Source organism: Lonchura striata, chromosome 6, assembly GCF_046129695.1.
Source record: "Lonchura striata isolate bLonStr1 chromosome 6, bLonStr1.mat, whole genome shotgun sequence".
In the NCBI taxonomy this organism is placed as follows: domain Eukaryota; kingdom Metazoa; phylum Chordata; class Aves; order Passeriformes; family Estrildidae; genus Lonchura; species Lonchura striata.
The window spans coordinates 9,903,939-9,930,123 of record NC_134608.1 but is presented as its reverse complement, the minus strand read 5'-3'; the positions used below and the strand labels follow the sequence as shown (position 1 = coordinate 9,930,123).

The 26,185-nt window shown below is 40.3% G+C and overlaps 2 protein-coding genes across 5 annotated transcripts in view; one reads left to right on the top strand and one right to left on the bottom strand.

Annotated features, from left to right (window-relative positions):
* The first annotated feature begins 501 nt into the window (after nt 1-501).
* ZFYVE21 (zinc finger FYVE-type containing 21) lies at nt 502-13,707 on the top strand. Of its 2 annotated transcripts, XM_021528910.3 has the most exons (8): nt 502-657; nt 6,044-6,094; nt 7,399-7,567; nt 9,154-9,229; nt 9,601-9,692; nt 10,481-10,534; nt 11,987-12,129; nt 12,954-13,707. In XM_021528910.3, the coding sequence occupies exons 1-8, from the start codon at nt 535-537 to the stop codon at nt 12,987-12,989; spliced, it is 744 nt and encodes a 247-aa protein (XP_021384585.1). In that variant the 5' UTR covers nt 502-534; the 3' UTR covers nt 12,990-13,707. The 2 variants fall into 2 exon arrangements, with proteins under 2 accessions (XP_021384585.1, XP_021384586.1); XM_021528911.3 differs by lacking the exon at nt 10,481-10,534.
* Nucleotides 13,708-14,001: 294 nt separating this feature from the next.
* Nucleotides 14,002-26,185, bottom strand: part of PPP1R13B (protein phosphatase 1 regulatory subunit 13B) — a 67,987-nt gene continuing 55,803 nt past the window's right edge. For 2 of the 3 annotated variants that reach the window (XM_077783940.1, XM_077783939.1), the window contains exons 10-17: nt 22,961-23,130; nt 21,639-22,140; nt 20,347-21,113; nt 18,664-18,801; nt 18,453-18,586; nt 17,561-17,727; nt 16,393-16,592; nt 14,002-15,536 (exon numbers count right to left, since the gene is read on the bottom strand). In XM_077783940.1, coding sequence (XP_077640066.1) covers nt 15,495-15,536; nt 16,393-16,592; nt 17,561-17,727; nt 18,453-18,586; nt 18,664-18,801; nt 20,347-21,113; nt 21,639-22,140; nt 22,961-23,130 — 2,120 coding nt within the window. In that variant the 3' untranslated portion in view covers nt 14,002-15,494. Of the gene's footprint in view, nt 15,537-16,392; nt 16,593-17,560; nt 17,728-18,452; nt 18,587-18,663; nt 18,802-20,346; nt 21,114-21,638; nt 22,141-22,960; nt 23,131-25,818; nt 25,975-26,185 lie in introns of all 3 variants that reach the window. The other variant, XM_021528906.3, reaches the window with a different exon arrangement.

Here is a 26,185-nt window from a genome sequence, read left to right as displayed (position 1 = left end):
CGGACAGAGCGCGGCGCCGCCACAGGGCCCTCACGAATTCCCCGCCGCCTGCGCAGCCAATCAGCGAGCAGCTCTCCCGCCACAGCCAATCAAAGCTCCCTTCGGTGACTGCCCCGGCGGGACAGCCAATGGCAGGGCGCCGCTCGCTCCCCGCCCGCTCCCACCGGGACCGGCGGGACCCGGTCAGAGCCCGGGGCCGGGTCAGAGCCTCGGGCGGGCGCTGCGGCACCGACCGAGGGCTCTCTGCGGAGCCGCCCCTCGTGGCCGCGAGGCCCCGCGGCTCGGTGTGCCGCTTCCTGCAACTCGGGGACGCGGCTGTGGCGCCCGCGCCCTTCGCTTCCGGGTTGCGGGGCACGAAGGAGGCGGGACTTGCACGCCAAGGTGCACGGGACTGGCTGACAAGTCCGAGTGTGTGGGCGGGGCCGGAGAGTCTCTGCTTCCCATTGGTTGGCTTCCCTGTCCATCACGCAGCGCCGCGCGGCCATTGGGCGGCGGCGGCGGCCGTCCCGCGGCGGCGGCGGCGCGCGGGGGAAGATGTCGGGCGGCGACGCGAAGAAGCTGGTGCGCTCCCCGAGCGGGCTGCGCATGGTGCCCGAGCACCGCGCCGCCCGCAGCCCCTTCGGCCTCGACGAGCCGCCCTGGGTGCCCGACAAGGAGGTACCGCCGGGGGCAGGGGCGCCGCGCTTCTCTTTCCCTGCTTTCCGTTCCCCTTTCCTTTGGCTTTTGTATTTCCCTTAGATTAATGGGTTAAAGGACGCAAGGGTAGGGCTGTCACTCGTTCTACGTGCGGCCCCGTTGCGAGAATTCGCGAGCGATTGGTGATTAGAAGTGTGGCGAACTGTGCATTATTACTTTGAATGCTTACAAAGGTGGTTCTGGAGGCCGTGTAGGTTTAAAACTAATCGGATAAATTGAAGCGATAAGGCTGAGTTAGAACAGCCCTTCTGGCTCCTGGTGTGAGTGTTCGCAGTGTTAAACAGCCATTGAACAATTCAGTCTGTTTTAGTCAACTTTGCTTTTAAATACTCGCTAAGTAAACAATGTGACGGTGATATTTTAAATTTCACGTGATGAGAGTTAATTGTTGCCAGTCGCTGCACCCAGATGCACATACAACATAGAATCCATTGTTTGTTTATTTATTTATTGCCAGCGTTCTGTGGTGTGGACACACGCCAGTGCATTTAAGCGTTCCCGGAATGTAGATTTATTTTAGAGGAGCCAGCGTGAATTTAAGCCGGGACCCATCCAACAGAGCGTTCTTTGGCAGATACGTGCTTTGTGCTTGGTCTGTTCAGTACGGGAACACGGAGTCCTCCTTTGGTTAGGAAGGAAGAAGAAAAACTTTTCCCTCTGTCTGGTATCTCTTGAGGCAGAAAAGTTCTGTGTAAAATAATAATAATAATGATTCTGGAGGCTCGCTCTGCCAGCACAGTGTGTTCAGCTCAGGCCAATCTCTGCTGATCGATTATTAAGGGTGGGAGCTGAAAGTCACTTGATGGTTTGCCCAAAGCAGCCCTTTTTTGGGAAGTGAGCATTCAGCTCGTTCTGAAAGAGCGATCTGCTGCAGTACCTTGTGGGGATTTTCTCAAGTCGCTCTCTTCCTTGCACATTAAAACCTGCCGGGGAAATGTCCAGCGGAGTGTCCTTTGCGGGGCTGGGCTGCGCTGGTCCCAGCGCTTCTTGTGCAGAGGTTTTCCCTTCTGCTCCTCCCGTGCACTCCCCTGGAAACCCGATTGCTGACACCGGCCTCATCGGGGGATCTCCTTTGTGTAACATTTCCATTGGAATTACTTTTGTCCCTGACCTTTGAGTGCAGTTCAGCCCGTCGGCAGTACGTGATTATAGCAGACCAGTTTTATTAAGGAAAACAAAGTACCCCTAACGGAGTTTTAATATGTACAACCATCTTAATTCAGCTAAAGATTGTTTGGGGATTGTGGTAGGATCTATTTAAACTAGTTAGATATATATAGAAAATTAAGTCTGTATATTTTAGATACACCAGTCTGATGTGTGTTGTTGGTTTAAATTTTATATTACAGTTCTATTGTAGGTATTTGTTCTCCTTAAAATTCAACTTTTATAGGCTGAGGGTGTTGGTTTGTGACTGCACGTGCTCAGTGATATTTGCTGTTGAGAGGAAGTGTGGTAGAGCTAAATATTTTAAATGCATTTATTAATGCAAGGTTAAGACTATTAATTGTTATTTTGTGGTTACTTATTTTACTAGGTTTCTGGAAGTGTGTTAAGAGTTCTGACATCCCTTTGGTTAACAATTGCCAAGCATGTTACAAACTTTTCCCTTAAATAAAGCAGGTATGTGATATGCAGGGAAGCTTACAAATTCCATGTTTTTGTTAAGAACAATTAAATGTAAAGAGACAGGGTTACCTAGGCAGTGGATTAATTGAGAATGTTTGCTCTTGTTACCATGTCAGATGTAATTAAAAATGAAGTGTCTGTTTCCAAGACAAGACCTTGAGTGGTATTAGCAAATTCTGATCTGGCTTTTCAAATCTGTTGGCATTTGCTATGCAGCCAGTAACACTCACAAAATCCAGTAGCTTTATTCTTCTTATGCAAGAAGAGTCAACTAGCTTATTTTTTAAAATTAAGGCCACCTAAGAATTATGGCAGTTGGTAGTTTTGTGCAGCTTATACAGCATTGAAAAGTAAGTAAATTTAAAATTTCTTAATCACAAGCTTATACGGTCTTAAAATATCAGTAACTGTGAGGAATTTGAAATGCAAGGCTGAAGCAGGACTACTGAAAACTTTACTTTTTAAAGTAATCTTATTTGTAATAGAGGTAATGAGTTGAGAGGGATTTATGAAAGTCTGTGCTGAGCATCATTAAACTCGGGACAGAGCTTCAAGTGTTGGTCTCTGAATGTGCCTTGTCTGACTCAGATTTTCTTTGTAAATCACCAGCAGAGCTTAATTGATGATATTTCTGTTAAGGAAAGATTGGATTGAAAATTGAGCAAAATGTGTCAGTTTGCCTGCAGAGGTGGCCAAACCTTGTGATATCCAGCTGTGTACCAGATGTTCCCATGGCTGGGGAACACCGTGTGCTGCAGAGGAGCTGACAGATATGGTGGAAGGGTTCCCTGGACTGCAGGAGGGGACTGAGCTCTCCTGGCTCCTCTCTTGGCTCAGGCTCTGAGGGCCACTGGTTGTGTGGCAAAATCCAGGCTCGGGCAGTGTCAGAGTGCTCTGAGCTCTCTCTGCCCTGTGTTTGCATCCTGCCTTTTCCCCCTCTGGCCTCAGCTGCTTTGGCCAGGTGTGCTCAGGTGGAATTTCCTGAACTTCCTTGATTGCAAAGGTTCACTGTGTTAAGGAGCTCAGCCAGGTGTTCCCATGCATCACGTCTTGAATCACTCTCTTATTATTTATGCAAATAAAGCACTTGAAGTGTAACTATAGATTCCTATCCATCGATGGGATTCTCACCTCTGGCTGGATCTGTGGGATTGTGGAAATAAGTTATCACACTTGAGCAAAGCCATGAGAAGTTTGCAATGAACCAGCTCTCAGTATTTTTAAATTAATGCCAAGATCCAACAGCTGTTGGATGTTCCTGCATTTTCCTCTTTCTAGATGAAGTAATCTGATATTGGTATTGGTGGTTGACTGCACATAAAATTAATTTACTTCTGACATGAATTCTTACTTAATTTCTTGCTTCACATCTTTTTGTTTGAAGACATGAGAAGTAACTTGGACATTGTGCTTCGTTCTCTATTAATGTGATAAAATTCCTCCAAGCAATAAAACTTAAATCAATGCTAGTCGCTCTCTAATTATGTCAGTGTGTGGATGAATAGGAAGGATTCATCTTCCAACATGTTCTCAATAAATATCTTGTCCCAGGCAAAGCAGAAGTTGACATTATGAAAATGGTTCACTCCGTTCTGGTTACTTAAAGCAGAAATACCTCAAAGGTATCTTGAGCTTGCTTGTGTCAGAACATTTTCCTGGGAAAATCCCATTTTGCAGTGCCAGCTACCGTGTGCTGTGACTTGTGATTTATTTAGGACTGCTGTTAGTATCAGGCAGGGCTATCATTGTGGGTCTGGAATTCAGAAATATTTTTCTTTAGTTTGTGTTAAATAAGAAGATGGATAATTTTGTTTCTTCCTAAAAACTACTTCTGTGTTTAGCATAGCATTCTGTATGAAATCTATGTAGAACAGTATTTAGAAGAGTTTGGGTTTGATTTTTCTTTCACCTCTAGCTTGTGACTTGTGCTTTCTTCATTTTGGCAAAAACCAAATAAAAAAAACCAAACCTTAACCTCCCTAAAAATCCAGTCCAGGCAAACTAAAAAAACACCGCCACTACCAAAGCCCAACCAAAAAACTCCCAGATATTTTCATTAAGAAAATTAATTGCAACTCGGGTAAGTTCAGGCATACCAAAATTATTGCCAGGTCCAAGCTCCCAGGCAGGCTATTAAACTACATGTCAAAATTTAAAACGAGGTAGAAGAAAATGTGATATTAGCTGTAGAGTTCTACTTGTTACAGAGGTGAAACCTGGTGTATACTGAAATTGCTTCACACTGACATTACTTATCAGTGAGTGATGAGATAACATTTTCTGCAGCCATTGTGGAAAGATGTGTTTGGATGCCTCAGTTCAGTGTTAGTTAAAACAATTCAGGAACACTTGTAGTGCTCTTCTGTGTGGGATTTGGAAACAGCTTGTTGTAACAAATTCTGCAAGTAGGTGTTTACGTTCCACTACAGTGACTGCCATTACTGTCTAATGTGTTAAATGTCTGTTTAGACAGCAGAACCTTTCATATAAACTATTGTCAATTATTAACAAGCTTACACTTCAAAAGGACACAAACAATTTCTGGACACTTAATAATTTAGCTGCTGTAGTATTTTCTTGGCTGCAGTTGTTGAACTTGTGACAGTGATTGACCATCTGCTGGAGCAAAAGTCCCTGAATAGAAGCTGTTGTAGCCTGAGGGGATTTATAGAAGAAAAAAGGTTAAGTATTGAAATATGTTAATTAAAGGCAAAGGGTGATTACTGTGTGCTTAGCAAATAGCACCTGCTCAGCTTAGGGCATGTGGTTAAGAGGACATTCTGCTGTAGTCTGAGATAGTCTGGTTTGAGGAGTTTTGGCTTCTAGAGTTATAAAATCTAGTACAGGATCTAACCATGTTCTCCTGAGTATAGATGTCAGGCATAATTTTGCATTAATATTTGCAAGTAAATATAGGAAGAATTGTGTTATAAGCCTCAGACACTGGTGTTTGATATGGTAGATAAAAATATGTAAAGTTTTGTTGAAAATCCATTGACTTAAGGGTTGGGTATCAACCCTTTGGTAGGTTATTTTCTATACAGAAAATTTTGATTGTCCAACAGTCACTGTTCACTTCTGGTTGTTAACATAGTCACAACTGTCACCCCTTAAACTCTACTAAGTTGGAAGGGAGAAACGCCTTCCATTTTTTTCTGTCCTTTTTTTGAAAGGAGTGTGGGTGTAAGTTTGTTTTAGCAAAGAGATATTTCAGGAAGTGACTTTTTGTAGATGGAATAAGTATTAGGTCTTGGTGGCTTGGAAGAAAACCAAATATCTCTTAGCATGTTTCGAAAATGTGTGAGTCTTGAGAGCATTAAATTGGGTAAACAATGTTCTGGTGAGTCAGCAGAGCATTTGTAGTAGAGTAAAGTGAGGACAGCTTAGAGGTTGACTCTGGAATATGAGACTGTCTGGCTAGACAGACATTATCAAGAATGGTAAGTAGTTCTGAGATGTAGTTTTGCCTGCTGGCAGGATACACTATTCATCAGGGGGAAGTTTGGCAGCTTTTTTTTTTGTCTTGCAAATGGAGATGACATTATTTTGCTACATCAATATTAAATGAAAGCCATCCATGGTGAAAAGATAAGGGATGGAAATTTGTTGGAGGTGTTTCTTTATGGGGCATAATATAAAGCTCATTCTTCATATATATATTGGCAAAATTAAAGGTTTAAAAAATTGTAGACTAATCTTAGTTTGTACTGTTTTCTAGTGCCCAAGATGTATGCAGTGTGACACAAAATTTGACTTCATAACTAGAAAGGTAAGATAAATTAATGAAATTTGAAGCAGTAAGTGTTGCAAAATACTAAAATTGACATATTTTGAAAAGTAAACCAGGATTTGTCTTTAGTTTGGAAGAGAGAAATTCCAATTAAAGTAGAAAGTGTAAACTATGTAGTTAGGCTCACTGGATGAAGAGAAAACACAAACATTAAATTCTGTTTATTAATGGTAAGAGGTCACTGTGGAATGCATACTGGTGTGCAGAATATGACGTGCAGAATTCCTCAAAGTACCCTCCCAAGGAAGGCTAGCAGTGATTTTTAGGAGGGAACATCATTCCCTTGTATAATTACATTGACAATTTGTTAGCACAGGCTTACAAAAGTGAAGAAAAATGTGAAAGTGTGACTTGTAGTGTGGTGACATAGTTCATGTTTTATAATTTAATTGTTTGGGGGGGAGGGAAGGAGAAATTTTAAGCCAGACACACTCATACCAGACGACAAGCTGCTGGGTTTCCCTTGTGTTAGCTGTGGGAAGCAATTGGATGTAGCCTTGGGAAATAGGTACTCCAGAGGATTTTGCAGAACATTTGGAAGGAAGGCCTAGCACTGACCAAAAGTACAGTGTTATCAGTTCCTTTATATCAAACTTTCAGGCTTGCTTTGAGCCACAGATGAGTTCCTGCTTGCCTGGGAGTACTTGTTCTGTCATGAGAGCTTGCATCAGGAAGATCTGCTGGCACTGTCACACCCCGGCAGTGATCTGGAGCACAGGCCACTGGTTGCAGATTTAGGGGCTGTGAAACTGCAATACTCGTTCTGGTTTCACAACTTCACTGGATTTGTGCTGTGCTGCCTGATACTTTTATCAAAGGAGTAGCTTTAGGTTCTAAGTGTGAAGATTCTTATATTTTTCCTTTGGGAGAAACTTGAGAATAAGTTTTAAAAGAGAAGAATAATATTTTCATTTGAAGAAGAATAGAAACTTCAGTTGAAGTTCTCTAAGCTCTTTTGTCAGAAGTGGGAAGGGAACTGGAAACTAGTCTTCTCATGGGTTTTTATTGACAGGGAGGTGAAGGATTTACTGGACATCAGAGAAGCCCTTTCCTGTCTTTTCTGCTCCAGAAGCATCTTTACAGAGTGCCAGCAAAGGCTTAGAGTGCTGTTTTTCATATTATACTCAGTCTTTTATATCCAACCTTGAGAGATTTCTGTCTGCCACTGTAGCATTTAATTTCTTCTACCCGTTCCTCAACATGCACATTTCACACCTGAGAAACTTGTAGTAACTATCAATTTCCTTTGTAAAGAAGTAAAGGCAATGTTCTCTCGTGCTTAGCATCACTGCCGAAGGTGTGGGAAGTGTTTCTGTGACAAGTGCTGCAGTAAGAAAGTGCCTCTGCCTCGCATGTGCTTCGTGGACCCCGTGCGCCAGTGTGCCGAGTGCGCCCTGGTCTCGCAGAAGGAGACGGAGTTCTACGACAAACAGCTCAAAGTGCTCATGAATGGTAAGCACCCACTTCTGCTGTCAAGCTGTGGTTTTGTCTCTTCTTTGTCACGCCTCTTGTTTTTCAGTTCATGATTTTTATTTAGAGAGAGGTTCGCACTTTGTAGTCAATGTTTACACCTCTCAGTTTGTACTTCTTGGTCTTTAGGAAAAGTGATTTAATTAATGACAACTTTATAATACCTGTGAGAACAGATGAGTGTGCAGTTGGCATTTTCCTTGAAATAATGCGTCTTTTAGCCATATTCCTGTTACATTAAACAAGGATGAAAAATACTTTAGAGAATATTTTAATATTTTCAAACAAGATACAGTGCTTGTTTCAAGCTTCATCTGAGAGCTTTGATCTTATCCATGGCCTATAGCTGTGGTTGATCATCATGAGTACTCAGCTTTCCATAGGTTTAAACCTTCACGCAATACAGTAATTCATGTTCCAATTACATTTAGAAAGCTGAAACTTCAGTTTTTAAAGTAGTCTGTGATCCTTCAGTGCCTTTTTGATAATCTCTCAGCATGATGCCAGTGTGCATAATGGCTAAATTAAACCCCATATGTGATGGCCATGGATGATCCTGGGTTCATCCTGGAGCACATCCTGCTTTGCCATGAGGGCGTAGACGAGTTTTTAAATCACATCTTTTAAACTGAAGACTTTTTAAAGCTTGTCCTTTTTGCTTTCATGTTCTGAAGTTGTTCCTGACTTGCTGTAGAGCCACAGATCGTGGTTGGAGAGGTGGTGATGGTGGCTGTAATGTCCTTCTCCAGCCTTGGTGCTGCTGCCTCTGTCACTTCAGCAGCATGGGGTCTGTGCTGGGGGTCAGTGAGCCTCTGTGAACTGAGAAGTAACGAGGTGAAACAGCAGGGCTGCACAGTTCAGGTTATGGAGATGGATTGCAGACCATTTGGCAGGGCTGGATGTTACTTTCTTCATTTCCCAGGCCAGCAGTGTTGGGATTAGGTAATACAGGGAGCATGAGGCATGGAGGAAGCAAAGGGGTCGGGCGTGTAGGGCTGCTTGGAGCTCTGAGTCACTTCTCTAATGTAGCAACAGTGACTTTCCCCTTGCCAAAGCTGTTTTGAAGGGGAAGACTCAACATGAAGGCTGAAGTTCACTGACCTCACAATAAGACTGAGCCAGCCTTCAGTAATGAAAAAGAGATGTCTTTACAGTTTCTTGAGCATAGAACTGAAGGTCACATCCTTCTATTAAATTGGTTTTTTAAATACAGAAACGGTAATTTGTGTTACAGTGGTCACAGAGGGTCTTTAATTGCCTGTCTTTGCCACCTCAAAATATCTTCTAACTTTTAAAAGATTCCTCTTGGATATTATCTGCATTTCTACACATGGGAGAAATTTCTCACATGGGAGAAATTGCATAGCATGTATGAAAGGTCCTGTAATCAGAACATGTTAATTAAAGATCAGCTTTTTATATGTGAGTGTTTTGCTGATGTTAATCAGTTTAATATTTCAATTATTCTTTTATTTCACTCAATTCAGTGTATTAGTAAGTTAGCTGCTCTGATACTTGAATGTTGCTTCTTGAATTCTGTATTAGAGTACTGAAACATTTCTTTCCAGGTGCTACATTCTTTGTAACTCTGGGAACATCTGATAAATCTGAGCTCATGGTTTGTCGACTTTCCAACAACCAGAGGTGAGAAAGACTGATAGAAACTGCACTTGTAAACTATAGCACTGCTGTACTTACAGCTCTATTCTTACATAATAGCCTAAAAAATATGAGAGTAACATGCCCTGGGGATGTTGGACAGAGTAATTGGTCTGAAAGGGTAGATCCAACAATAATGGAATGTTTGTTTGAATTTACTAACAGTGTGGATCAGAATGTCTTGGAATAGTGACATTTCAATGAAACGTAATACTTTCTGCTTGATTTCTATCCCTCCTCACCCCAAAGAACACAAAAGAAGTGTCACTGAGAGATTGTTTTAATTTTTTTCCTTTGATTTGGCCTTGATATTGTAGGAAAAAAGTGACAAAACCCCTTTTTCTTCTGTTATGTAGATACTTGATTTTGGATGGAGACAGCCATTACGAAATTGAAATTATACAGATTTCAACTGTTCAGATACTTACAGAGGGATTTACTCCTGGAGGTAAATTTTTCTTTTAATATAAATGAACTATTAAGAAAAAAAAAAGTGAAGCTACAGTTATTGAGCTAGACAGTTCATTCAGTATCTAACTGTGTTGGTTACAACTGCTGTCAGAATAGAGCACAGTCTGTGAGACCCTGTCCCGTGTGGCTGCTGGATTTGGGGGAACATTAAAGATTGAGACGTTCCCCTGCAGCCTTAATGTGGGAGAGCCTCTTGATAAATCTGAGTAAGGGTGGTTGTACCTGTTCTCTTGGGTATGTACAAATATTTACTGATTTAAGAACTCATAGGAGTGGAACTGTTAGTCTTTGGTAGCTTCCATTTCAGAATCCAGCTGGGATTTTGCCTTGACTGGTACAAACATTGTTAACAGAATGAAATGGGGGAGGGGGAGCAAACAGTTCAACTATCCTTTCATAATTTCATTCAAGATGAAACTGGTAACATCTAAACTGGAGTGCAGCAACTTACTGCCCCATTTCTTATCAGATTTTAGAATATTTCAGGATGAACCTGAATATGAATTGCCTGAAATGAGAACAAACAAGGTCAGGAATTTCAATAATTGTTCTTTATCAGCACTTCTGTCACCGCTGGGTTTTTCTAATTGCACAGCCCATCTGTGCATTATTCAGTCAGTACAGCATGTTAATTTGAATAAACTTACCTTGGTATTTAAATCAACCAGGTGTATTGCTGAGTCACTTAATGCTCCTGTAATTCCTTGTTCACTACTCTTCTGATTGCTTTATCTCTTTTCTGCCTGCTTTCCTTCTTGATGGTAGAAAAAGATATTCACACTTACACCAGCCTTCTGGAGAGCCAGCCTGTTACTGAAGGTATCTGCAGTGCCTTTCAGCATGACTCACCCAAGCATGACCTGACCCCCTCACCTCTTCTCTGCAGTGCTGATTATTTGCTTGATCCATAATTGCTGTTCAACTTGAGTTATGTTCCAGTCTGATATGTATCTGTTCCTTCCCATATGGTCTGTTTAATAAACCAAGAGTTTTGTAAGACTCTGGAGGAGAACTAAAGTACTCAAAGCCCTCTTTAGACCGAAGTGCTGTTGTCCATGCTGGGAGAAGGGAAGATGAGAAATGCTATCTGCAGTAGTACACAATGTTACAGATCACCTGCTTCAGCAGGCTGCTTAATTGGGCATACTAGAAATGAACATATTCCCTGTGTGCTGTCTGGAAAGGCTTTGCACTGAAACTGTTAAATAATGGCTTGCTTTTACACAACTTTAAAAGAAAAGCCTCTTTGTTATGCAAGGTGTATTCTGTCTTAGTAATGCCAGAAATGGGCAAACTGGTCAAGGCTGTAGGTGTGTGATTTCTACTGGTTTATCTTTCAGTAGACCATTAAGCCATTATTCTGATCAGTAGGTGCAGAGAAGCAATTGATGAAGTTGAATTTCCATTTATCCTAGGAGAGTAGAAAACAGTTCTTCTATAAACCCTGCTGTGGGCTTCTGATTGGGTTAGGTGCACTAACAGCACTAACTAGATTGAGTTTGGCTTAGATTGTGATTTGTTTTGGCTCCTCAGATATTGCAGTAACAGCCTCTAAGGAGCCCTCTCAGGCAGACACTTCTAAAAAGAGCTTTGTAAGAAGTGTCCTGTGTATGCTAGTGCTGTTCTTAGGGCTTAGTTTATGCTCCTCTGCTGCAGGAAATAATGACAGTAATGTGTCATTCTAAAAGTTCTTGTTAAATGTCTGTATTTTTGCTTTGGTTTATCTTCATCTCTGCAACCTCAGTAAGAGAGATACAAACACCTTGCTTATTGTGCTCTTGGCAGACCAGAGTCTTTGGCAGCAATTTCCTTCAGGAAGTAAATTATGTTGCCAGCTGTTCTCTAGCCTTATGTAAGCATCATTCCCAAACTTTGCCTGGTGTGCAGGGACTGCTGCCTGCTGTGCCAGACTGTATCCAGCAGGACCCTGGTTTGCCATCAGCTTGATTGGACCCTAAGCCTATGAAACTGTGGTATTAATGTCTTACCATGGTGATAATAAATCATGAGGGTGTTACAGGTGTGTGGCTTTATCTGAAGGCTGATGCAGGTTCTGCCTTGGTGCTTGGAAGAGAAAATGGAACAATATGAGGCTGCAAGTTCCACTGTCTGGCACTACAAGCTGTGGTCATGAGCTCCTGAGATCCAGCAGCTGCTTGTGCTCTGAACTGAGCAATGAGCACATCTCTCCAAACATACTCATGAGCTGTAAAGTGTTACTTAGTTGGTAACACCTGCTGCTGTTCCAGATGTTATTTTTTTTTTTTTCAGGAGGCAACACTCGGGCCATAGGAATGATCCTGCAGTACAAGGTACCAGGGTCGGAGGAGGTGACACAGATGAAGTTTACTGCTGGTGAAGACTTCAGCTCTAACAAGAAGCTGTCAGCAGCCTGGCTTGCAGCTATGCACAAGGTAGGCAAAGCAGCCAAAGCTTAGACAAGGCTGAAGAAAATCTTTACACAGGGTGTTTAGCAGCACCAGACAGAGCACTCAGCCTTAGGAGTACTTCTATGATTTTTTTTATTAAGGACTTCAGGGCCTTGTTGCTTAGAAAACAGAAGCTATGGCTGGGTGTAAATGAACATGACTTTACCTTTCTGCTCAGAGACCTGAAGAATTTATGCACTCTGAAATGCATGCATGTTATTAGATGAAAAAAGCTAAAAATTTGGTTTTAAAATTTTTTGCATTTTGTTACTGGCTGAAGAATGTGCACTATGAAATACTCATTTGAACCTGAGTTCAGCCAATTGTTTTTACTACTTCATGAAGGTGCAAAGAAGTTGTTTATTTTTGGAAGTGGAAGACTTTTAATTTTTTGGTGCTAGGCCCTGCATGGGCAATGAAATGGAAGGTTCATATTTCCTAAACCAAAGTTATGGTGGGAAAAAACCAAAGCCACATTGAAATCAGTCACCTGATCCATTGCTGATCAGAACTGTAGTTTATAATGTGTACAGGCAGGTTTCTGGCTCTTTACTGCTTTATTGCCATTTTAGAACTACCCAGGTTCCCCTGCCCAGCTTTTACTCTGCTCAGCACAGTGTGCCCAAACTTCCTATCACCATGCCAGCGCATTCAGCACTTTCTGAATGCTAGTACATGCCTCAGATGGAAGAAAATAGAGGAAGCATTTAAAGCCCTGGATTTAAAGGAGGTTTTTGGAGGGGTAGGAAGCAGATAAAGTGGCTGCAAGTGAAACTTCAGTTAACACTGACATTTTCCCTTTCTGTTAGGCAACAAAACTTCTCTATGAGTCTCGGGACCAGTGAGAACTGCAGATGTGGCCTCCTGAGAGCACACACAGACACCAGCCTTCACAGACCTGCCTCTCACTTTGTGCTGATTTGACAGCTGGCAATATTTGCTGTTCTTGACTCTCATTCCAGTGTGGTTCATTATGTAAGAACTGGCAGATGCAATGTGATTATTTTTTTGAACCATGAGTATTCACGGTAGTGTGCAATATGTATACAGTTAATGCTTTAAAACAGCCTCACCTTTTAAGACTTTGTATATTTTGTTAAGCCTTTACTGGCACTTAATATGAAAGTGACCTGCACTACAGCTAATGTACAGCACAACTTTTATAGTAACCATTATATAAACTGTTTGCTACAAGAAGCAAACAAATGTGTATGTCTCTTCTGCAGAGAATAGCTTTTGGGTATAGATCTCAGGTTTTTCCCTCTATCCAAATGTTTAAAATCAATGTACAAAAAAAATCTGCCTTAGATATGATTTTATAGAAACCACATGAGTTTTTTTAAACATTTAATTTTAAACATCTAAATATTTCACCAAATACCACCAAATTTGACTTACATGAACTTGACCTTGAAACTTCACTTCTGTAATAAGCTTCCAGAATAATTTTTAGTTTTGTATTTTCTTTTCGGTAACTAGCTTTTGTTAATCTGTTATGCTACCTGAAATTGTATACAAATTAATGTACAAATATGAATAAATTAATTCACTTATTTAAAAAAAGAGGTGCTATTTAATTTTGTAATATACAACTTCTATAGTAATGGCCACCTTGGTCTCTGAACTCTGAAAATTTTCACTTTTTCTCAAGTAAACATTAATTTTAGTTCTAGGTTGATTTGTCCCAATTGGAATACTAGTGTGTAAGCACATCTTCACCAAAACTGATAAAACAAGGAGGAAAGGTGGGTTGACAGCTGTAACTTTGGCAAGCCACAATGAGTGTTTCCATGCAGACTCTGACCAAAACCACATCTGCTGTTGAGACTTCTATAAAGAGAGTGGAGAATGCAGCCATGCCTTAGCAGTACTTTATTGTGCACATTTACATGTTCTCTGAATTAGTGTATCATAGGCTCTTGAAATCATCACATTCATGTAGCAAATTCTTCAACAATAATACCCTTTCACTTTTCACCACAATATATACAGTTAATGCTGACCTGTGGTAAAAGCAAGTTACAGCACTGCAGAAATGGATATATAAATTATACACAGAACTTGTACATGAAGAGTTAATCAAATTGCATACTGTTAAATGGGAGAAAATTACAAGAAATATGGCTAAAACTTATAATGGGAAATTCAAAATATACTTTTGGTATATAAAATCATGTACAATTAAAATTCCAGTGAAGTGCCTGTTTTGGGGTTTTTTCTTTTTTGCTTGAAACTACAATGTAGTGGAACAGGTTATTGCATAACTTGCCTTGGCAGCAGTTGAAGACTGCCAAGAACCACAGAAACTGTCCTCAAATAAGGTATTGCCTTTCTTAAATCCTCCTCTAAACCTTGTTTCTTTCTTCTCCTCGACTTGGCATCTACACGACTCTCTCTACTTCTATCCAGTCCTTCATATTTTCTTCTAGACTGACTCAGGCAGATTTCAGGTGACACAGTATATAACCCTTACCAGACTCTTACCCTTTTCAACTATTGCACTTTCATCCCTGCAGACATACAAATCCCTTTAGCTGCTGCAACTTCAGTACTAACTGTTGTGTCCAGGCGGGGCGAGCTCAGGGGGTTAGTAGGGGAACCTTTACATTCGTAGAGGTAACACCGGTGCTGTAGGCTGAATAATAAGAAAATAAAACACCAAGTGAAATATTGTGTAGGGACTTCGAGAAGTGTACAAATACTGTTGGTTTTTGTTAGTTCTCTAGCTTGATTCTAAATGCAAATACTGCAAGATGCTAGACTAGATAAAGCTTTTGTTGGGGTTGTCCAGACTAGGATTTAAGTGTTCACCATGTTGCCACCTAAAATCCTAGCCCTCACCAAGCTTTGGTAACTACTTAATTATGCATGTAACATGTGAAGATCTTGTGTCCTAGAACCCAAAGAGCTGATGGGTAATGAGAACTCAACATTCACTGGTATGGAACAGAAATACCCAAAATCCCGACATGGGACAGTTGCTGTGGGGGGTTGGAGCAGACCGGACAGTGCATCTGCACTCTGCAAAGGACACCTCTGAACACGGAACACAAGAAAGCTCCTACCACGGAACTCTGACTCAAAACACCGCGTTGGACGAGAGCTGGCGCAACACTGGCGGTAGCGGAGGTGTCGCTCTCCTCGTCAGTGCTGGGTCACACAGACAATCCTCATTTACAAACCGCAGATCTTGGAAATCGTGGATGCTGTCCATTTAACAAGAGAAAGCACCATTAAAACTAAATATCATAGTTTTATTTCTCTGTGTGAAATGACCAAAAATGATGGCTCCAGTGTATGTTCTAAGTTTCCAGTTACCAGCATGGTACTGCACTGTTGTACAACTGAGTTCAAGCAAGGGTTCGCTGTCGAGGTTTTATTCGTGGATATAACTAAAAAACAGAATAAAAGTATTAGGCTTTGCAAGGTTAATACCAACTTAAGTAATTCATAACTGAGGGGTACTTATTAGGCAGAACTGGGTGATGAAGTGTTTTGGGAGGTGGGGTTTGGTAAGCTTGAGGGTGTTCTTAGGCCACTCCTGAAAAAGAAGCAGGAGGAAAAGGGCTGATTTACTCCTGCCAATGGCAGCAACATGGCTGCTCTGAAAATGACATGATGCATTTAGCTCAAGATCCAGAATAGACAAGGGATGCTTTTACATAAGCACAAAAATTCCCTGTTGAGCACTCCAGAGAGCTTATTTCCTGCTCTGCAAGGTTCTCTTATGCATTTTGTCCTCAGTAGCTTTCTACTTAGTCACCTTACATTCCTGGCCTCTCCTGACAGTGTTCCATCTGTCTGAGGAGCATAAACAATGTGCCTGCAGTTGTCATCTTCAAGGTCCTTTCCTGTTTTAAACTCACACACTCCCCTATGCTCTTATCTTGTGCAAGGTATTAAAAACCTTCCCAAAGAACTTTCTGAACCAAGGCTTCAAGCTGCCTAATAGAGCCATCATATTTTCAATAAGGGCTCTGTATCTCAGCCAAGGAGGAGAAAAAAGTTGTCATTAGAGCATAAACTATATTAAATATACTAACTTGCTTAATGACAACCAGCAGCAATCTCCTAACAGTAGCCTCTCCTGTTTGTTTATAATGGCACAGAGGCCAGAGAGACTAACATGCTTTATACCACTTCATAGTGCTGTGGATGGTGCACAGAGGAATTCTGACTAAAGATCCATCTTCTGTTTCTACTTCAGGTGCACATGAAAAATAGAAGGGAGAGGGTGAAGGAACTTACCCCTAGGAGATTTTTAGGCACATAGCCTTCCTTGTCATTGAGGCGGGCCCACCACCACTCCGTTTCATTGTCATCCTTGCGCCTCAGGATAGTGATGGCATCGCCCTCGTGGAATGACAGCTCGTCATTGTTCTGGGCTTCATAATCCCACAGAGCATACACCACCCCTTTATTCATCACTCCCAGCTTCTCCTGCACTCCTGTTAACAACACCAGATGGTAAAATAACCTCTTTTTCCCCTCTGAGATTTTTACTATTGACATGGAGGCCCATGTCAATAGTCTCCTGTTAATAACATTTCATGAACAGTTTTCAGCACTTCCATGATGAAATGCTGTCAGAAATTTAACTGCATGATAAAACAATCTTACAGAATAATTTAGAGAATGAGGTTTTTCTCTTTTATTATACATGCAGTGGAAACTGCTTCCTACAGTAGGCCTTGTACAGGGACACTTGAGGCTTTCGGAACTCACACAATATCAGATCTGACAGATCCTTGATGAAGCTTAAATCCTCTGATGGAAATTAAAACATTGTCTGCTCCATTGAAGTGCCTTTCTTGAAAAGTATGTTTTAGTAAGTAAGCACCTTCTGTAAATTAATTATTCATAAAGTCTATTTCTTTCTTTGTGCGATCTGCTAGAAATCTGGGTATAGATCTCAGGTGCCCAGATAATAGGACAGTTCTGAATTTCAGCATAGGGATGAAAATCAGAGCACAGCACCACTACACAGAAACATGCTGCTTTGTCAAAATACCTTGGAAACACCAACTCTTAACAGCATTTTATGGGAAACAAAAGGGTGTTACTACTATTAGAATTCAGTCGACAGCCTGTGCATCTGGAAGTTAGGAGTCTCTCTGTCAAAATACTTGACAACTCGCTGTTACGGTCAAAACCTCCCTGTATACACACTTCCTTGAAATGAAGCCAAATTAAAACTTTAAAAATCTTAACACTTGAAGGAGCCTGTGAAGTAATTAAAACCACAGAAGGACTAAGACCAACATCAGAATGAAAAGGTGATGCTGTTTTTAGCACTTTGAAATGACAGGGGCATGATGGGCTATATCATCCAGTGTGAGGCCTAAGCAGATGTTTCACATAGATCAGAGGGACAAATCAGGATAAATCTTAGGAAAGAGTTGGTGTCACAGCTTACCATACAAAAACTGGGAACACTGAATATAACCTTCTTCCATCTCCTCACACTTGTCTGCAGCAGTTTCTATATCACTTATAGTTGAAGCAAAAATAGCTGCCCCAGATTCAACCAGTAGTTTACAGAGATGAACACTATTGCAAGAAGCTGCACAATGCAAGGGTGTCCTGAAACAAAGCAAAAAATGTACATGTGAAAAAAGAAGTTTCCATGAATCTTAACTTTCATCTTGCCATTTACAGCCTGTCTATTTTAACAGGAAAATTTTCTTTATGTTTATAGTATGTGTATGCATTGTCTAAAACCTGTCAAGCAGCTAGGGTGGATTTCAGGATTTACCTGACTCCAGTAAAGCCAAGCATTATGAAACTGGTGATAGCAAAACTATTAATTTTCACAGCTTACAAAACTGTTGGGCGTGAAAGGGTATTTTCCAATACAAGCAAGCCTTAAAGGTAAAACAAAGTTGAGGATTCATATCCCCCCCCCCCCACCCCAAAAAGACTTCAGGAATGCTACAGCTACTTGTAAGGTGAGATTCTTCAAGAACACCAACATCTGTAGTGGTATCTATGATGAAGAAACTTAAGCAAAATAATTTCTGTCATTTGTTATTTATAGTTTAATTCTTTCATCATCTGAACAAGAAATGCAACTCTAACACTAATTATCAGAAACTGTAATCTAATTTATGGTTTAAGTGTGCTTGCTTTGGAGCTGAACATGCTGTAACCTTGCATTTGAGTTCATCCACAGCTTAGAGAGTACTCATTTGATGGGGATAAAGAGGAAGGAAATTGTTCCCAGAACAATTAAAGTTTTCAATTAAATTTTGAATGTGCATTTAAATAGTGCTTCTCCCAGATACTAGGGTAAAAATCTTGACACTTACCACCCATCACTATCTGCTGCATTTACATTTACACCAAAATCAAGAAGAAACTTCACAATGTGGTGATGACCAGCACACACTGCATTATGCAAAGGTGTAATGCCTTCATCATTTGGTTTACTGGGATCATCAACCTGTTGAAAACATAAAATAGTTTAGCACTTTCTTCTTCCTGAATACTTCATGGGGTTTCCATTGTTTAAAAGCTTACCTCATATATGATTCGTTGTACCAGATCAAATTCACCCTCCAAAGAAGCATCTAGGAGGAGAGCCAAGGGATTGAACTTCACTCTCAAACCGTGGCCTGTTCTTTCTGAGTTGGGTTTCTTCAAGTTGGTACGTTTTGTCTGAGTAAAGATGAAGGTTAGAGGGATCATTTCAGGTTGTACAAGTAGAAAATACGATTCATTTATGAGTCTCATCTTCCTAAATGATATTTAGAACTATGAAAATATTTCTATTTAAGTCTCTAAATAAAAGGCTTGATAAATAACTACATTTTATGCAGTTAAAAAATGAAAAAGCAAGCCAATAAAGCTTCAAAGCTTTTAATTAAAGATAGTGAGTACAAGGCATGATGTACTTAAGTCAGTGTTTTAAGCATCATCATCTTAATTGTATCTAATATAAGCTGTGCATATTACAGGTGAATTATCTAAGACACTGAGAAGCTTTGCTTAGCCTGGAAAGCACCGCACAATTAAGCCAGAGTCTGTACTTAGAGGAAACAATGCCTTGAATTAGCAGGAGTCCCTGCTGTAGGTCAGACCTGGCAAGTTGGGAGTTTTGTTGTAGAAACAAAAAGTACACAACATGAGGCTATTTTATGTGACATTTTAGTAGATGTTATCAGAAGCAGCATTTTCAAGATCTGAAGCACATTTCAGTGTGTTTTGAGAATATTCTGAATTTCTTACATGTGTCCCTGTCACTTGCTGTGGAAAAAATAATCTATTATTAACTACAGCTTTTATAGAATGCTTTTAGTCTCTAGCTCTGTAGGATCTGTTTTCACTTATGGTCCTATATAGGATGGCTATTTCAGTTTGGAAAACAAACCCTTCACATTATGAATATTAGTTTACATATCCCATTCTCCCAGATGTCTCCTGGCCCTTATGCTCATGGAAGACCATACAAAGCCTTCTGCACACTGCAGTTGAATTCTCAGAAGAATGCAAGGTTCCTACCCGAGTGCAAAAGTGAGGATGAACCTTGCTTTCAAAGAGTGAGTGACATCACAACAATGAAGAATAAAATCAACTTTTTTCTGTATTTTTCAATTCTCCAAATGTGGTAGATTTTGGTAATGACAAGTATTTAAAAGATTTTAGTGCAGCTGCAGGATGGACTTGGAAAGCAATTCCAAGTATGTGACAAGCCCATTAGAACAATATTTCTGCCATCACAAGCCAGCTGTGCTGCTGCTGGAGTTAGTCCTCGTCCATCTCCTCTGAGAGGGCACATAGAGTACAGTTTCCCCAGAACAGCCATTTTAGCTTGCCTGCAAATTAAAAAGCTTCCCACTGACATAACTGTTTGTATGAAAGTAAGGGTAAGCTATCTTTGAAGGCCTGAACAAATGAAAAAAAAAAAAGAAAAATGGAATCTCCAATTCTAGAATTAGTTCTACAGCAAGAACCTCCAAAGAGTTGAAAAACACATACACAACCTTCCATTACCTGTTTGCGCATTTTCCTTATTAGGCAGCTACAGTAGTAAAGAAACTAATGCATCAGAATTCTCCCTGGAACTCCCCTGGTTTTCCTTCCTTTTGATATCATAAGACTTCAAGTGCAAAGATACCGCTGAGCACAAGCTTACCATGTTCCAGTTATGCTTAAGGACAAAGCTAATTCTGTAGTTCATGAAGTTGTTATTTTGTTACTTACTGGAGGAAGTGGAGCAGGAAGAGCAGGTGGCAAAGGAGCTTCATCTTCTACTGGAGAACTGACCTCTGGCGTAGGACTGGGTGACTGCTCAGTAGAAGGAACTATAGAAAGGTTGTTGTTGTTGTCTTCAGTTGTCTCAGGTGTTTGATTTGTGGTTTCAGTGCTTATCAACTCCTCGGTAGCAGGAGAAGGTAACTCATTGTCATTGGCATCTGACGAAGGGGGTGGTTCATCAGGGACAGGAACTGTAGGTTGCACGGGGATTGGTTCTTCAATATTGCCATTGGTACTGGCATTCCCATTATCAACGTCAGCTAAGTTGCCTATGAAGTCCTGTGGATTGCTTGGCTGATAAAAAGGAGCACTTTCTATCCCTCCAGCTAGGGTATTAAAGCGCTGGTACAATAATTTTTGTATATTTGGTCCACTCGGGCCCTCTGGCTCGGTGATGGAGCTGCGTTTCTTTAATGGCCTCGGAGCATTGGCCAGTTTTCTCCTCAGAGCCTCAAGGTCAGCATCACTCTGATACCGTAGGGGCGAGTGCACAATAGGGGTGAGCTTAGTAGGACTGAGAGGACGGGGAATGTTTTCCACATTGCTGTTTTCACTGGGTGGTGGAGCATTTTCCAGCTCTTGATCTTTTTCAGTGACCTCAGTCTGAGGCTGAGATTGTGGCTGTGAGGGAGACTGGGCAGGCAAAGAGCCATGAAGGAATGGCAAGGGTGAGGGAGAGGTTGAACCAGACTGTAATACAGGCTTTCCGTAAACTGAAGAAAAGAAAGATGGAAAACAGTGAAGAGCTGTTCTTAAATTACATAATAAAATATTAATAAAAAAACTACTGCTACTTGTTTGGCACTAATACAGAAATAAAAAAAAATTGTTCTGGGGACTGTCAAAACTGAAATAAATACTTACCTGTTGGTGATGTTGATGCTTACAATTATAAGCTACAAGCAGCATCCGGAATGTTTTTCCTCTCTCATGAGGAGGAGCAATAAGAGGAGCAATACTCTTGTAGCTGGACACTGTTTTTTCAACTTATTTATCAAAGTATTGATAAAGTATTCAGGCTATATTGCTCCAATTGCATATTGTTTTAAAATAAAAGGTAAATCAATGTATATTTATTGATAATCTCAAAAATATATTGAATGATTTTTCTGCTATGCTGCATACACAAAAATTACTTTCCTCACAGATTTAGACAAGTTTTCCAAACTGATATGGGAAGTCAACTAAGCCAAACAAGTAATGTATTTCAAAGAAAAAATAAGCAAAATATATTCTACCTGCTTTTACCGACTTATTTAAAGTATTGTACACAGCTTGTTGATAATTCTTTGGTGGTGTTGCTTGCTGAAGATACACTGAATAGATGGAACTGGAGTTCACTGTCTGTGGCCCTTTTCTGGGAGACTGAGGTCTGGATCCTTTATCAGCGAGAAAAGGTCTGATTGCCACAGTCAAAGGCAGTTCTGGCCTGCCCTCTCCTCCTGGGAACAAGGGGGGGCCAGAGGGTTGATACGTGGGGCTGGGAGGGACAGAAATTCTCTGCTGGATCTGCTGAGAAGAGCTGGGCTGGTGCACGTTGCTGGGCGGTGGGAGCGGAACCGGCCTCTGCCGATTTGCTATACTGGTGCCAGGTCTGGGCAGGCTGCCATCCTTCCTTCTTTCTAGAGAGTTTGTAGAACCTGTTCCTAAGGGAACTGGGCTTGGATAGGTCCCATAGTTCTGAGGCAACTGCTTGCTTACACCAGGAACTGTTGGTGGCACCTTCCCCAGATCAAGACCCTGTGGAAGAACAATAAATAGTACTTCTGAGCAAGAACATTCCTTTTTCAACATACCATTCTAGCAATCTTGTGGGACAGAAAAGGAGTCAACATAAACAATTTATATTTCTTTATCACTAGATATCATTCTACCTGAGTTTATCTAAGGATCTCATCATAACTCAGACAAAGGCCACTGTTGAAAGGCACTTTCAGCTGTAACACATTAATATAAATTCAAAACCATTTACATACATGCAAAGCCTGATTAACTTGTTCTAGGTTCCAGATCTCAGTATCTAGTTGATCTTGATAACACATACTATCAGAGTTTACCAAAACAACTTAAAGACCAAGTCCTTATTCTTTAAAGATTAGTCTTAAAGAATTCATAAAGTACTAGCACAACAGTGAAGACAGATACCACTAGTAGTCTCACTTAAGTGTGGATTTAATGACTTATTTTGTGAGAAAATTATTACACTGAAGAAGTAATAATCTATACATAGTAAAAATACTAACAAATATATAAATTAGAAAAATATGAAGGGGGGGGGAGAGGATTAGGAGAAGCAAAGAAGGAAAAGGGTAGACTAGATAAGTAAAAGAACAGGAAGAAATACAAAGTACTGAAGTTGAAACAAACCCACACATTTTAATGTGATAAGAATAAAAAGGAACAGAAGAAATACAAAGATAAGTTTCTTTTTATGACTTTTAAAATAAATAGCAGCAAGGAAATGGAATGTGTATCTGACTGAAGTGAGTTCAGCTATGAAAGCCAAAGGTTCATAATTTCAGTGAAGCAGATCTATAAACATATCACAGATGAAACCTACCAGCTTATCAGTACTTCCTAATACTGAAGTTGGCAAAGGCTGGCTGGATATAGTTCCTTGTTTTAAAGCAGTATCCATGCTTGATTCTTTCCAGTCTGTGTTGGAGATCTGAGGGGGTTTTACCACAGGGGCTGAGCTCTGTTTAAGTATTGGCCAATTTCCATCATTAGCTTGAAAACAGACAAAAATACTAGATTTAAGATAATCCATACTAGCATTGCAAACAAACAAAACAACATATGAAATAAAATATCTTAGATTACAGTGGGATTAGTTTTATTCTAGAAGTGAGATAAATCATTATTAATATTTGATTCAGAAATCAATACTGAAAGCCAAATCACTGCATAGAATGTGCTGTTCATGACCCTTTACCATTCAAATTGCACTGAAAGCTTCTATAGAAAAAATGTGATTAAAATTTTGGCTTAAATGTTGCATATTCTGCTATTAAAAGGCAAACAAATTCAGAGTAACAATCTGTACAGGAACACTTCATCAACACAATTCTTTGGGTACTATCCAGAGACAAAGTCAAACTACAGTAAATGTTAAGTCTATGTAAGCCCTGAGTGGACTTACTCCAAATTTAAACTATGGTTACCAGATTCATTCACCCATAACAGGATGTAAAAACTCCCTTCAACAGCAGGGTGGAACAAAAGCACACATTCCTTTGCTGAAGTGGTGGTTAACTCACCTTTTGTTTTTCCTCAACATACTCACCCGATTATAATTACCCCAGAGATTTAATATTACATAAATTTATAAAGTCAGCTGACAACTTTAACTCACAGCATTAAGACACAAGTCATGGGCTTTTATTGTTATCATATTCAAAAGATCATGCATAGCTGCACATAAACTGAAGCAACAAATCCTTAATGAAGTCCTAGATGCATTGATATTACTTTATTAACTGAGACTATTTAGTTTCAGTTCTCTAAGTAAGCAAAAGAGTTTAAGTAGCTTAATAATTAGATATGGTTTATAGTAATTAAATAAATCCTATGTTAGATCCTAAGGATTTAATTTGCCTTTAAAAGATTAAACTTCAGGCCTCTCTTCCTCTAAGAAGACTGGAGATCATTCCTCCATCCCTTAAATGTGTAAAGGTGACGTGTAACACATAATTGACTTTACTATGGGATGGGAGCTAAAATGGAGGGGGATTGTGCATTTGTGGAGATTCAGTGAGATTTCTGGACCCCACAGTAATACGGTATCAAATGAAAAATGGGTATTTAGAGGCCAAGTTTCCTATTTCAGTTTTAAGCCTCTAGAAAACAGAATCATCAGGACTATTTCTAGAATTCTGTCTAGTATAGTAGATAGCCTCAAAATAAGCTGCACTGGAACATTCTAATGAGTCAAGTTTCCATCACCACTCTACTTTTATCCATGATCCTTACCCTCTTTGTTAAGTATCTCTCAAAACAGGATTAATACTTGCATATTTTTACACTGAGAATACAGTATATACTCCAGAAACCACTTTTGATACTTGCAAACTGCCAGCAAGTAAAGTAACGAGGCTCACTTTTAATATTGCCATTATCCAAGAGTTGAAAATGTTGTGAGTTTTATTTGTTATTCTTTCTAATCATCTGGTTAGCAAGAGTGAGACCAAAAAGGTGTCTAAACACTTATGCCCTAAATAATGGCAAATTTTCCAACTATGCAGTGAATTAATGCCTACTGTACAAAATACACAAGATTCTATATCTCCAGTAAGGTTACAGTTCAGTAAAGCCTTTGTTTTGAAGATCAGTGAAAGGTGTTATAATTGATTCATATTAAACATGAAAGCATCTAGATCTGTAAGTTTAATTATGAGGAAAGCACTTACAGAAACAACACATGACATGACACAGTTAAACATCTTACCTGCAAATTCAACACTCTTCTATTAGAAAGATAGATACACAAAAACTTATTTTAAGCAGCATGTTTATCCCCATAACAGACTGAAGTACATTCAGACTCTCTCTCCTCTCTCTGACCTACATTGTGAGGGTGGGGAGTCAGTGGCACAAGTTGTCCAGAGAAGTTGTGGATGTCCCATCCCTGGAGGTGGTGTCCAAGGCCAGGCTGGATGAGGCTTTGAGCAACCTGGTCTAGGGGGATCTGGTGCCAACACCCTCCTGACAAGGCCACCCCAGCTGCTGCTCTCATCCACCCCAGAGCCAACTGGCTCCATCTACCCCTCCAAATGCACCCTTTTGCCTCTGCCTGTAAATGTAACATCCAGTGTATTTCAGCTCTCACCAGGCCGTAGTGCATTTACATAAATAAGACAGTGACACACAGACACAAAAGGTTTTGTGCTTTTTCTCTGACCTTCCCTAAAATTTTTGTAGGTCTGGATCCAGGTTACTACAGCAATTGAAGCATGCTCCAAGTCCAATGGAAGGCAGCAAGACTCTGGGTATTGACTTGGGATGGGTGAGCTTTTATCCCAACTCTGGGGTCAGTGAAACACAGAAACTTGAGGTTTCCTACAAAGTAACTCAAACTAAGCCTGTATTTTATACATCTATTCAATCCAGAATATACTAAAATGCTTTAGTGATTGCCAGAAATTTCTAACATTGAGAAAAATTTGAGGTTTTTCAGAGAAGAAAACTCATCCCTAGTACACTACTCCAGTACTCCTGGGATGAATTTGCTGCAAATCTGTTTCCTTCAAAGATGAAAAGCAACTTCTCAATCAATTTACATTTCAACAGCATCATCTACACGCCAGACCACAACACAAGTTCTAAAGATGCTGTTTAATATGCATCTGTGTGCAAGAGCTCAGATGACCATATTAAAAACTGAGTTCTTAGCTAGTCAGAGATCTTCTACGGACTCACAGTGCTGGGTGTCAAACAGAGTAGGTGCCAGGCGGATGACATTGTGAACAGCAGACTGAAGAGAAGTGGGAGGTGACAGAATAGGATCCACTATTATGTCTAAATCAGAAACCTTCCAGATGTCTGGAGATTTTTTCACACACCCACAGTCTGTCTCTACCGGACGCACCAAGGCAGATCCAGTTACACAGAAAAAGAAAGAAAAAAAAGTGGTGGAAAAATTATAACAATGACAATGGAGAACATTAGAACAGGAACACTCAGATAATGAGAAATAAAAGCATGACAGCTGAAATAAATTCACAATTTCTTTTCTTACTGGGAGCATATATGCTTCTTCTTACATGAATCTCTATTTTACAGAACT